The following is a 13,930-nucleotide window of genomic DNA, read 5'->3' as shown; positions in this document are numbered from 1 at the left end:
GAAGGCCAGATGCCATTCCCTGTTGTGTCTGAAGTCACTGTGCTTTGATGCAGACGTGGTGGTATTTCATCTGACTTCCTCTGTGGTCCTTTTTATATTACTAGCCTCCTCTGCTCCCCTGACATACTTGGAAAGTTGGAAAACTCTCCTTGCTGAGGAAAATGAAGCCCTTGGAGATAAGGACACACAAACGAATGGCCGCTCCCTTGGAACCCATACTTGTCCGTTCTCTAGTATTGCAGATATTCATAGAAATATCTTTCCATGCTCTAAGCACGGAATTTCACCCTCCTGTGATGTTGCTGCTGAGTATCAGAATGGCTGATCTCCCAAGTCAGCAGGCGACAGACTTTTGGTTTTGGCTTTTGTAAGAGTGGATGAGACTTAACTGTCCTGTGTGACAGCTTCTCTAGGGAGCAGAATTCGCAAGCTAAACAGTTGCTGAAAAGCATAAAGAATTAGTGAAGTGAAAATCGCGATATTTGTTTGGCAATTGAGACAGGAGTGACCTTAAAATGCTTAGTCCAGGACATTTAGAGCCGGGATGAATGAATCTTTGCCCAATACTTTCCTCTCATTATCGTGTAAGTCTTAGACTTTCCAGAGTAACGGGAAATTAATTCAAATGCAGCCTGGCGGAATAAAAAGGATAGAAATCAAGACTCCGGAGGCACTCTCCCCTCAGCCCTTTGGGGGAGATGACTTCGCTGCCCCGACCCTGGAGTTTAGAGCAGGGAGAACCGGGAGGCGCTAGGACCTGGGTGACTCCTGGCTGAGGCCCCGCTCGTGAGGGCGGAGGAGTAGAGGAGGAGGGAGACGTGGGAAAGGAGGGGAGCTCCGGAGGGCGGGGGAGTCATTTATGCGGAGCGGGCGCCGCTGCTGTCGCCACTCACAGTCCCGGCGCGTTGCTCGGAGCCGGAGGGAGCGCAGCAAGCGGGCGAGCGAGCGCTTGGAGCCGGGTTCAGCAGAGGGGGCGCCCGGCCGCTGCCAGCGCTCCGGCCGGTGATCTCCACGGAGCTCCAGGGCCGGAGGGGAGCAAGAGGCAAACGAAGAGTCCACGAGCAAAGCCGGGAGAGCCCGCGGCGGAGGCGCCAGTCCCACTCCGCCGCCTCCTGTGCAAGCCGGGGAGCGATCGCTCACCGCCCCGCCGGCCCAGAGCCTGTCACCCCGGTCCCCTCTGCCCCAGGGATGGTCTAAGAGCCTGAGAGGGGTTAGCTGCTCTGCTTCGCTCCCGGGCTCTCCGCCTCCTACCGACCGCTCCCGGCTGTGCGCCCCGCCGGCCCAGGCCGGAGAAGTTAGTTGTGCGCGCCGCTTAGCGCGCGAGCCAGCGGGCGGGCGAAGGCGGCGGAGCGCGGGGACCATGGACTGGGGGAATCGCTGCAGCCGCCCGGGACGGCGGGACCTGCTGTGCGTGCTGGCACTGCTCGCCGGCTGTCTGCTCCCGGTGTGCCGGACGCGCGTCTACACCAACCACTGGGCAGTGAAGATCGCCGGCGGCTTCGCGGAGGCAGATCGCATAGCCAGCAAGTACGGATTCATCAACGTAGGACAGGTAACCAACCCCTGGTGACACAGGCTTTGCACCCAGAAGCTAGTCGTTTGGGGGCTTCTTGTCCCCTCTGCTTCGATCCCTCCCCCTTTTCCAGATGTGCTTCTGCAGCTGTGGCCCGAACTCTAGGGCGATGCTCTCTCCAGCGCGCTCCCTGTACAGTCACATACATGCCCCGAAGTTGCTGGGATCTCTGTTTAATTTGTTTTTACTAGCAATGAGGGACAGGTAGGGTCTGTGGAAAATATGGAGTGCCCTTGGACAGACTGAGACTCGCCTGGACCTTTGGACCTGGGAAGTCCAGAAGCGCTAGCTATTTAGCTTGAGGAAATAGCCCTGCGAGTGGCTGTGGCAGGGAAGGTTGAGACCTTTGGGCCAAGGAGTGAGAACGCCCCTGGTTCTAACTGGGAGAGAAAAGCCTGGATTAACCTCTTGGGCCACAGAATTGCTGTGCTCTGGAGAGCTTTGAGTGCGGCATCTGGACGGGAGGTGGTGGGGAGAGAGGAAAGGGGCGGGACACTGGGAGGGACGCAGGGATTTAGGGGGATCCTGGCTGCTGCCTCTCTTGGCCAGGATCCAAATGTGGGCCCCTGGAGCTGGGTGGGGAGGGACCTGGAGACATTGAAAGCGGTTGGAGTGTTCAGCTCCGGGAACTTGGGAATCTTCTACTGGCGTGGAACCTGGGGTACCTGGTTGTGGCGTGTGGCAGGAATGTTTTGCTGGGGTGCCTTTGGTGGGTTTTCGTTCGATTTGTCATGCTGAGGGAAATGCCAATACATTTTTATGGGACTCTTGGCAGCGCCACCGATTTGTATTCTGGCCTAAATGGCCTGGATTTCGTCCTCTTTCCCATGTCCCTACCAGAAAATGGACTGGAGAGGGCTCCGTTAAATGCCCCTTCTAAGGACCTCACAACTTCTTTGGGACTGATCCAAGAAGGGAGCCCTGCCGAGGCTCTGACGCGACTAGAGTGGAGTGTAAAGCCAAGGTGGGAGGGCCCTAGGGGCGTTTGGGGGCCTTCACGTGGTGCTTCAAGGCCGCGGGGCAGAAAGGTGCCCAATAATACTTCTGAAGCAAGAGGGCACAGATGGTTTCTGAGAACCGTTTCCTTAGAACTCCCCAATTTGGATGGCGGGATGGTTGGACAGCCCTCGCTCTGGCCACTGGGGGGAAGCGGTCAGGAGCAGAGCTGCTGTGCCTGCTTCTAGAAATAAACTGGGGAGCAGCTGTGAGAGTTCATAGGACAAGAGGGCGGGCGAGGTCTTGCTCTTTACCCTGCCTCCTGTAGGGAGGATGTATTCCAGAGAAGCCAGTTCCGCAGAGGACTGAGACCAGGACAAGGGGCATGGTTTATGTTCTATTCCCCACCCTTTCTTTCCCTTGGTCTCCTAAAGAATTTAGGGCACCCAGCCAGATTTTGTTGCCAGAGTGCCCTTCACCTGCAGGAGAACTGCCTCTTGGAGTTCTGTTGGCCTCTTCTATGAAAGATACCCGGAGTCCATTCCGGTCTTTTTACAGTTGAGCACTGAATATCCTTCAGTGGTACCAAGGGGAAAAGAGCATATCTCTGATCTTTCACGAGATATTTTCCATTCAGCCGACATTAAGCTTCTTCTGTCCCAGTTGTATTAGGGAGGCTAAGTTCTCAAAATCACACTTATTTCTTAATTTCATACACAACATTGACAAACAAGAGATTAGGAGCTTGGGACAAGAGACTGATCCCCACATACAAAGCCACAGTAGGGACCTAAGATTCTGGTTCAGGCTGGCTCTTCTGTGCATCTTGCCGATTAGAGAGTCCTTCCACCCAATGTGCAGAGTAAAATCCCCATACTCCTGAATTCTGATTGGGTAACTCAGTACACTGGAAGCAAATATCCAGTCATGGCTCACTAATATTTAGTTTAGAAGGACCTGGACTTGGAGATGCTAGGATGTTTCTAACTTGAAGGGTAGAGCGAATCCTGTCCTCCTGGACCCAGAATAGAGCTTAGACTGCAGAATCCCACAGCCTCTAGTTAGAGGGGAGAACTCTTCTCTCATCCACTTTAAACAAGCAAACATGTTAATATCCTATAGCCTCTGCTTTTTACAAATGCCTTCATAGTGAGGGTCCACAGCTTTTCATGTTAAGAATTCTAAGAAAGTTTATATATACATAACATGAAATACTATTTGATGTAGTTTTTTTTTTTTTTTTACAACCCCGATGTGGAAATACAGCCATCCCAGTAGTCACAGAGGACCACTGAATTGATGCAATCACTAGTGTAAAAAGATCTGCTATTGTACAGTGTAAATCATTTCCCCGTGGATCAAAGGGGTATGAGTTTTGGTTGAGACTTAGGCGTGGTAAACTGAGTTCCTGTGTGTAGGATCCTGGCACTGTAAGGCAGAAGGTATTTCTTATCTTATTCATCCTTTACTGCACTGACCTTTTAACACTTTAGACATCCTTTTGTTATTCTTTCTTCCCAGCAATAAACCAGATGTGGTTCAGCTTAGGGCAGTAAATAATTTGCAAATGTCTCTGGAATGTTTTCACATTTCTACCCAGTTGTGCTGAGGATTGGGGGCGTTATCACATGTGTCACAAGTTAGAACACACACACATGTATACACACACACATATAGTGTGTGTGTGTGTGTGTGTGTGTGTGTGTGTCTGTCTGTCTGTCTGTCTGTCTGTCTGTCTGTCTTCACTATGATAGTCTACGTGAGTAAGGTAGTAGATTTTCACCACACTAAAGCTACAATGTTGACTGTCTATGTGTCTACTTAGAATATCAATGCAGTGCTTTGTGTAGGATGTTAGCAATTAAAGTTAAGATTTCTGGCCCAGAGATTTCTGCAGAAAAGCCTAGGAGGTTCTCTTTCCTGTTCAGGGAAGGCAGGATGTTCAGAGTAACAGGAGAAGCAATCCAACAGACAAACACAGAGGACTTCCGGAAGGAATCAGCGCTGAGCACTGTCTTGCTTGTGGTTATGGAGATAGCATTATGCTTTCTTGGTTTTCATCACATGCTTCCATTTTGTGAATGGTCTATGCTATAAAATTCTGATGTGATGCCTAGCCCTAACCATTGGTAGTGGTTGCCAGTTTGTCAGCGTACATCCAGTTTTGTTTACTATGTCATCTGTATGATGCCAGCATTCGACAAGCTGAGCTCTGACTAGGAACCCCTGGGGTATCTAGAAATGTCAGCTTCTATGATAGTGGTTCTCAATTTGTGGATCACAAACCCTTTTGGGAGAGTCCAGTCATCCTTTCACAGGGGTCGCTTATGACCATAAGAAGTGTCAGATATTTACATTATGATTCATAACAGTAGCAGGATTTTATTTATGAAGTAGCAATGAAAATAATTTTATGGTTAGGAATCATCACAACATGCGGAACTGTATTAAAGGGCCACAGCATTAGGAAGGTTGAGAACTGCTGCCCTATTGGAATGCCTAAGGGTGGGAGATATGCATGGCTGTTGGCCTGCTTGGTTGAGAAAGAAGCCTTTATTCTCTGAGTCTTTGGGCTAACAGTGTACTGGTTAGGGAATTGACATCTAAAGGAATAAGATCAGATATGTATTATCAATTGTAGGTAGAATAAATCTGTACAGAGAGGAATTAATGTCTGGTTATTTGAATCCAGGGAAAAGGTCTCTTGTGAAGAGTTGGTTTGCAAGGGTATGTGTTGTATGTATCCTTCTGTGAATTGCCTTACTACCATTGATTCCAAGAGTGAGATGACCAATAGAAGCCTTACCAGCAGCCATGGCAGCTCTTCAGCAAGACTCTACAAGGATAAAGCCAAATGGAAGCCATCCTGGGCATTTGCTTTACAGGAGGCTACCCCAGAGAACATATGGGTGTGCAGACTGCAGAGGCCACGAGCAAGGCTGTAGAGAGTCACTGAACTTCATGGTGCCCCTGTGCCTTCATGTGTAAAGTGATAAATCTTGAGATAATCGAGTGAGTTAACTATGCACTGCTTAGCTCAGCTCAGCACATAGGCCTGCACTTAAAGGTTTGTTGGATTTGAACCAGAGGAGGAATGTTAAAATAAGCAAGAGCTAAATGTTATTTAGATAGACAAAAGAAGGACTTTTTTTTTTTAAAGGAAGATACAGAATGTAGATGTCAGAAAAGTGATTTTTTTATGGCTAAGCTAGATGGGTTTTGTACACAGGGAGAATGATTTTCTCTTTCAGCTAACCATTTAAGACAGTTTAAAAACAGTTTGATTAAATTTAAAACACGAGAGCCGATTTCCCTGGATGTTAGGTACCACCTTCTCATATTTATCTTTGTTGTAGCCTTAAATATAGGCTAAGCTTGCTCGAGATGGAAGGAAGGGACAATATGTAAAGAAGAAGGGCTAAGAATGTACCTTAGCTGGTAATATTATACAGAGAGCTGAGGTCAGTACCTAGCACCCCATAAATTGGGCATAGCAGTGCATGGATTGGAAGCTCAGGGATATATATATATATATATATATATATATATATATATATATATATATATATATATTTCAAGGGTGTCCTGAGTACAGAGAGCTGAGGTCAGTCCCTAGCACCACATAAATTGGGCATAGTGGTGCATGGGTTGGAAGCTTAGGGATATATATACTTTCTTTTTCCCAAGGGTGTCCTGAGCCCAGCCTGGACTACATGACATACCCTCTGAAACTGAAAATATCCAAAGAATAATTATATAATAAAATGTTTTACTTTAGCACATTATGTTAAATCCTACTTGAATTAAAATGTAAAAAAATGAATGTTATTTATACAGGTAAAGTCAGATGACTTCTCAGGTAAGCAGGGAATTACCTTGATCAGGAAGAACCTTGCTGAAAGATGTCATGAAGCTGCCTGATGTCCTGATTAATTTTGACCTGTGAATAATAGGATTCTTAAGTACTGATGAATGTTGAAGAGGGAGTTCTGGGTGTTCATGGATATCATAGAAATAGGGGATGTGGCTACCCTGATCGGCTATACTCGAGTGGACTGTGTTCCCCTAGTAAATCTGTAAGTGTTTTGTGAGCAGGAGAATACGTGGATGGTTAATCCCACCTTGGTCCCGGGGTGATATCTATCTGGTGTTGCACAGGGCAGCAGCTCTTCACACCCATCCCAAGTCCTGCCTTGGCTAGTTGCTTTCACATGCCTGTCCTCATGGTGACACTGAATCAGAGCAGGGAAATCTTTACTGGACAAAGCCATCAAAGGCCATGGCCTAAGGACGATGCTGTGTGTGTGTGTGTGTGTGTGTGTGTGTGTGTGTGTGTGTGTCTGCTGGATTAACCTCATAGACAAAGAATGGCTTCTATGAGTCCTTTGGGTTTCTGTTCAAATGTTTGAAAATCTTTTCTCTCTTTCCTTTTTTTTTTTTTCCTCTTGTGAGCCCCAAAGCCATTGAATTTCCCTTATCACAATCTTTCATGGGCTTGTATCCAGAGGTTTTAACTTGAAAGGTCAGCCAGAAAAGCAGCATAGTATGCTGGGAAAATGTCCAGAGAAAGGGAGTCCTGACCCAGAAACACCCCTTGGGATGGGAGGGGTGTTTGTGTTGTTGGTTCAGGTTCTGTGCAGCAGAGCCTGGACTCTCCCCAAGGCAGAACCATCTCCAGGTGTCCTTTTGCCTTGCAACCCCATCACTCAGCTCATTCAGGCTGGGCTGCCTGGGTGATAAAAATGAATGCCTACAGACATCCATGCATGCTAGAAGATGCGCACACGCAATGATGTTTATGTATTTGTCTATTTTTGCTTTCATAAAAATAAACACTGCACACAGTTAAGAGTGAAATTACTTGTCTAGTGTTCTCATTAGTTTCCATAATATGCATCTCTACATCTGAGAGTACCGAGGAGAGCCAATTAATATCAGTAAGCACATTGATTTGAGTGAGTCCTGGGACAGAAGTGAGAGCAGGAAGAAAACAAGAGTAGGAGTATGTATGAGTGTGTGCATGTGTGTGTGTGAGTGTATGATATGTGTGTGCACATGTGCACGTGTGTATGAGTGTGTGTGCATATGTGTGTATGTATGTATGTGTGTATATGTATGTGTGTGCATGTGCATGTGTATGAGTGTGTGTGTGAGTATGTGTGTATATATGTATGTGTGTGAATGTGCATGTGAGTGTGTGTGTGTGTGTGTGTGTGTGTGTGTTTTCTTTTGCTAACTAATCAGACCCTCTGTTCCTCATTTATAAAATAGGGCACCACTGCTCAGCCCATTTAGGGGGATTGCTAAAATCAGAAGTACTGATAGGGAAGATTAATATTTGTCTAAAATAATGCACTAGAAGCATTATGTTTTATAAGAATCTTAGAGAGTAACAGGTTCTGCTCAAAGGAAAATGAATGGGGAGTGAAACATTTGTGATTTTCCTTTGGGATATAATTGGGTACAAAAGGGAGAATAGACAACATTGTACCTGATTTCACTAAGAGGATACTGAGGGATAACTAAACTTCTGCCCAAGAGCACAAACACAGTGTTGAGCATGAGTGGTCTGTACTTAAAAAAAAATAAAAATAAAAATAAAAATAAAATAAAAAACTGATCAGCAACTATGCCTTCCAGTCTCCTGGTTGGACAGGCCTGGTATTTACCAATTACATAGCATGTAGGGGCTGCAAAATCAAAATACCAGCTTCTTAATTTAACCCCACTGTGAATATATATTAAATAAGATCAAGGAAATAAAAACTGAAACATTGGAGGCCTATAAAGAATATAGAGGGAACCATCTTGGGTACAGGTGTCCAGGACACAACTCATGTCACTTAACTACACCATGGCAAGAAGTTGAAACCGTTCTACCTGCCTCGCTGCCATTCTGAAATCAGCAGGTGATTTTTTTGTTTGTTTTATGGAATTTTAAGTGGTTTATACCATTTTTTAAAAAAAAATAGAAGAACCTATCCTGAGCTAAATTAACTTCCATTAATTACAACACTTTTTATTTTATTACAGAAACATTAATGAGTTTAATCTAGTAGTGTTTACAATCCAGGTAGAGGTTTACATAAGGCACGTTGGCATGTGTGCCTCCTAGTCAATTTATAGGTATTTATGTTCCTTCTTCATGTGAAGAATTGTGAATTCGGAACCTCTTCAGTCAAGTTTTGTTTTGTCTTAAAGGCTGATTGTGTGCTTGTCTAGCTCAAACGCCAGAGGTGATGTTAATGTCTGTGACTCTCCATTTTTCCATGTTAGCTTCATGCTCGGGTAAATGTTTTCCACAAAGCCTCAAAGGTCATGTGAGTCTTGGTAATTCTTTTACTGAGCAGTGGCATTAAACCCCTAAAAGGAAGATAGTGTGTTCCGATCACTGAATGGGGCCATCTACTCCACTTTTGGGTCAGTCATTTGTCCAAGGGGATAGTGGTTCATGGGTGAGTCATCTTGAGCCACATGTCTTGCTTTGAAGTGAGTGAAATGTTCTCTGCTGGCAGTCCAACATTTGGGGGAGGGGCAGTTCCCTAAAGGAAAATGAAATTCTATTACTCGAATAAGAGAAAACAGATGTGGGACAGGGAATGGCCCCACTACTGATATGATTACAGAAGGCCATGATGCGTAGGCTAGCTCCAAAATTACCAGAGAGGATTAGTTATCTAACTGCGTTTACTATGTATACTATGATTAGTTATGCTAAGTTCTATGAGGAGAGAATAAAGCATGTGTCGCTTCAACAAATATGTGAGTCTCCCCAGGTCTACAGATTGAGAGATGTGTTCTAGGATTATGGAGTTTTACTCCCAACAGTCTTTCAGTGAAGCAGGGCAGACCTGCCCTCTTAGTATGTATGGTTCAGTCGTGCCTGGAGAGTATTCATAATGTACTGGAAGAAGCAGATGAAGATAAAGGTTACTACTAATAATAAAATCGGAAAGCTATGGAGGTTCCCAAGGAAGTATATTCAGTAGGTTTTGGTGACTAAGTGGAAGTGTGGTTTAAGGAAGAACGAATGCCAGGATGGCTGCAGTTATAGCCTTGGGACCTGAAGAACGTGGTGTCATTTGTACCATTGGAACAATCTGTGGGGGGGCATTTTTAAAGATTGAGATATAGATTAAACTTTAGTTTTTAAAGAATTTTGTTTAGCATAGGTTTTAGTGTGTATCATGTTTTGATAGATGAGTATATATATATATATATATATATATATNTNTNTGTGTGTGTGTGTGTGTGTGTGTGTGTGTGTGCGCGCGTGTGTGTGTGTGTGTCTATATGTGAAGATGTGTACACACATAGTGAGAAACAAGTAAACCCATCATTCTTCACATCTCTCTCCCTTTAATTTATTTATTTCAAAATATTTTCTTTTTAAAATTTTGTATTTTTTAAATTTTAAATTAAAAAATGTGTCTGTTTGTGTCTCTGTGGGTGTAATGGCCTGCAGTAGGCAGAAGCTTCAAATTCATCTGGAGCTGAAGTTACAGATCGTTGACAGCTGCCCAACATGGGTGGTGGGAACTGAACTTGGGTTCAGTGCAAGAGACACACATATTACTACCCTCTGAGTCATCTCTTCGGTCTATTTTTTTTTTTAAACAGGAGTACCTAAAATCTAGTCTTTTGGCTGCAAGTTTTCAATTAATAATAAATACTGTATATTATTACTTTAGTGTTCCTATTGTCCATGAAATCCCTAAGCGTTTCATCATTGATAACTCTACTCTTTTTGACTTGTACATATCGTTTCCCCTTCCTTCTCATTCATGATGCCTACCATTCTCCTGTGTTTCTCAGTGGCTTGCTGTCCCCACTTCCTTCAGATTCTACACACAATTGAGATCATCAGTATTAGGAAATGTCCAACAGGTGGGAGAGTATTTAGCCTAGGAAGGAAGTAAAGACCTCTGCAAGTAGACTTTACTGTCCATCCACCTCCACAGAAACTGTAGAAGTTTGTAGGAAGTGCACTGTGAACATACATTGCTGAGGGGTGACACATGAATAGAGAAGCGGGGACTGTGAAAGAAAGGTGGAGGAATGTCCTCATTTAGGGAAGCAAAGGAGGAAGGCAATGAGCAAAGGGAAGGCAACACAGGAAGGTGCTTTCCAAGAGGTCCTGAAGGAGAGAATGTGTCTATCCCACTGGGTCCACAGCAGTGAGGTGTGCTATGGGAGAATCCAGCAGGGTGGGAATGAGTAGAGTTCTCAGCCAGTGCTCTGATGGAGTTTGAGGGATGGAGTTGGGTTGTGAGCCACGCAGAGCAAGTAGAAATTCATTACCTGTACTGCTTCTGCTGAGTGTTCTATCTGTCTGTCCTCTCCATCTATTTCTCACCAACATACTGCAGTTAGGGCACAGACCTAGAGTCAAAGATCTTTGAACCCTAATACTATTACTTCTGAGCTGGAAGTACCTGAGTGGTCATCTTAAGATTTCTCTGCCTCCTTTTTTTTCCCCCATGGGTAAAGGGAGATAATAACATTAATTCCTCCTCACAGAATTGCTGTGAGGATTAATGAAAATAGCACCGACATGGGTTACATGATTAATAAATAAGAAATGCCACTTAATCTTTTTTTTTTTTTTAAGTTGTCTTAACCTTCATTAACTCACTTCAGTCTATTTATTTTCATGGATGCTGTCACTTTCAAACATGTTTGAGATTAGAAAAAAATGATCACTACCATGCTTGTGTCACACACACACACACACACACACACACACACACACACACACACACACAGAAAACCACACATTTAGACCTTTATTTTTCTATTCTCCAGTGAGCTCTTTGGATACAGTTCAGTGTTTCATTTACATTTATGTTACCAGCATGCAGAACAACACAAAGCATCGTAGAGTGGATATGTTAGACTAGAGGTGCAAAGAACTTAGATAAAAGGATACATTTAAGAAAAAGGGATGTTGGTGCCTCTGAATTCTCATAGGAATGAAAGAGAGTGGAGAACCAGAGGTGCTTATGTTGTGATGGAAATGACATGATGTGTAGAGTCATCATGATAGCATCAGCCACTGAACAGGCAGAGGGCGCATACAGAGCAGTGGGAACCATGGAAGGGGTGTCTGCATGCTTCAATGTTTGAAATATTTTTAGAAACCTCATAAAAAAAGATAAGCCACTTTTAAAAAATTTCCAAAAAGCAACATGGTTATTTGTTGCTCGTACTTATAGCTCAGTAGATATTGATTAAACAGACGAGTAAAAGAAATGAATCATTGATTGGTTTTATACCATTTTGTTCTTCATATCAGAGGAATGGAATTTGCCAGGTTAGAGGGAAGGCAAAAAGAGACTTTATGGGTACTAGGTACCTAGTACTGGAACACAAGAATACTGTTTTGAAATGACTGACTGAAGAACAGAATCTAGGTAGAGAGGTAACTGGTAGTGACCAAGGAATAGAGTGGGCATAGGGCTGTAAATTCAAAATAAAAATTGATGGCCAATTCAATAAATTAATGATTAGAGCCATTCCCAAGGGGTTTTGTTGCTGTTGTTTATTTGAAAGAGGGTCTCTATCTGTCCTGACTGGCCTGGAGCTTGGAGTAATCCTCCTGCTTCTGTTTCTCTAGTGAAGGGATTATAAGCACGGGCCACTATATGCATGTGCCCCACCCCAGAGGGTTTTCATAAGCTTCTCCCTGTAACAGTTCTGTTTGATGATAAGGTTCAAGGCGTGGTACAGGTGGGTGGCCAGAGAGGGACCAGCTGAGAGCAGTGGGTTAGAAGGGGTCAATAAGCTGAGGCTGTGAGGGAAGGTTGCTCAGTGTGGGATAGATGGGCATTGAAGTGATTTGGGCAGGTAAACCCCCGAGCTGATAAACGTGGAGTTTGCCTCACGTTTCAATTCTCCTTGGATACATGTAGACATTATCTCTGCTTCCCACTACTGTGTGCTATTATTTGCTCTGCAGGTCCTGTACCAACTTAAGGGATAAAGACAGACACATAGGTGATTGCTTTCAGCTCGCAACGTGTGTGGGTTTTTTTTTTTTTTTCCTTTTATTTGACTTAAGAACTGATGGTTGCATTGAACACTGAATATAAAAGAAACCGTGTACACAAAGATTTTAAGACCAGAAATAATACTTAAGGTTGACTTTTTTTTTTTTTTTTTTTTACTTTTGGTGCTATGACTTTTCCTGGGGAGCCAGAAACAAATGTCTTTTCATCCCATAACGCCAGGTAGGGCCAGATGACAAATCAAAAACACTCTTCTATTTCAATGTCTTTTATTGGACTCGTGTGTTTATCGGGGTTACTTGTAGCAGCATGAGTGAAGGGTTATTTGCAGAAGTGGGGATGACTCAAAGGCAGCTGCACCATCAAAAAACTCATCTGGGCATGGGTGACCCATTCAAGAAAACTGTAAGCCTGAAGCTCTTTGTACAACTTCCAGACAGGCCTACTAAAGAGGCCTGACTCTGATAGATTACTGCTTGGGGAAGGGTTTAGTGCCTCTTGTAACTCCGTGAGTTTTCTGAGCCTTTTCTGGTTATTATGACTCACATTCTTTCCTTCAGAAAGGACAGGTTCAGCTTGAAGGCAGTGGCTTTATCACATTTGGTTCTGAGGGACAGGGAGTCCAAGATTCTCTGCTTCTCTTTATGGAGTCTAGGCTGACCTCAAACTCATAGAGATCCTCCTGTGTCTGCCTCCCATGTAGGGATTACAGATCAGGTGTTTTATATCATACCTGCACTAAAGCACTATGCCATATATATTTTACTACAGTTTAGGTAATCATATAGCATGCTTTCCATCTCTGAATTATGATAAATAATTATAATTTATTCACATGTCATATAGCCTGTCCCGTGTGTATGTGTGTGTGTGTGTGTGTGTGTGTTGTTTTATGTATTCTTATCCTAAGTTTTACTGCCAGTAAGATATGGATTTTTAGATTTATTTATAGAGTGTCCTTTTTATAATATAGAACCATTTTTTTTTCATGTCAGATGGGTAATGTGTGACATCAAAACAAGGTGTGAGGGAGGAATGTCACACACTGATATGAACATCCAATCCTCAAGCTTAGGAGACAAGAAAAAGATGAGTAGTATATAGCATTTTAAGATTGCCTTATACAATAGGTTAATCTTGTTTGCATTTCTATGTTAATCTGTATGTTAATTTAGAGTTAGAATCACAAAGGAAGCATTAAGTTCCTAGTGTAATTTTCTGTGCATTATCTGAGTGGTTAATTCTCTCTTGGGAAAATTACATTTTGGATACCATGCCAGCATTGAAATCAGATGTATTAAAAGTAGAAAAGTAGGCTTTTTCTTGGTGGTTTTCCCACCATTCCAGTAAATCTAGTTCCCTCTCTCTCTCTCTCTCTCTCTCTCTCTCTCTCTCTCTCTCTCTCTCTCTCTCT

General features: G+C 43.8%; 1 protein-coding gene and 1 non-coding gene across 5 annotated transcripts in view; one reads left to right on the top strand and one right to left on the bottom strand.

Moving 5' to 3' along the window:
- Nucleotides 1-884: 884 nt before the first annotated feature.
- Nucleotides 885-13,930, top strand: part of Pcsk5 (proprotein convertase subtilisin/kexin type 5) — a 405,046-nt gene continuing 392,000 nt past the window's right edge. For all 4 annotated transcript variants that reach the window (XM_029535426.1, XM_029535430.1, XM_029535432.1 and 1 more), the window contains exon 1: nt 885-1,552. In XM_029535426.1, the coding sequence (XP_029391286.1) occupies nt 1,361-1,552 (192 nt within the window). In that variant the 5' untranslated portion in view covers nt 885-1,360. The remainder of the gene's footprint in view (nt 1,553-13,930) is intronic.
- LOC115062974 lies at nt 13,506-13,607 on the bottom strand. Its single transcript, XR_003842868.1, has one exon. It is a non-coding gene; the product is annotated as a small nucleolar RNA U13 (small nucleolar RNA).

The sequence above is a fragment of the Mus pahari genome, chromosome 1 (assembly GCF_900095145.1).
Source record: "Mus pahari chromosome 1, PAHARI_EIJ_v1.1, whole genome shotgun sequence".
Lineage (NCBI taxonomy): Eukaryota > Metazoa > Chordata > Mammalia > Rodentia > Muridae > Mus > Mus pahari.
Note: the sequence above shows the minus strand (reverse complement) of the source record. Positions and strands in the feature narration are given on the sequence as shown.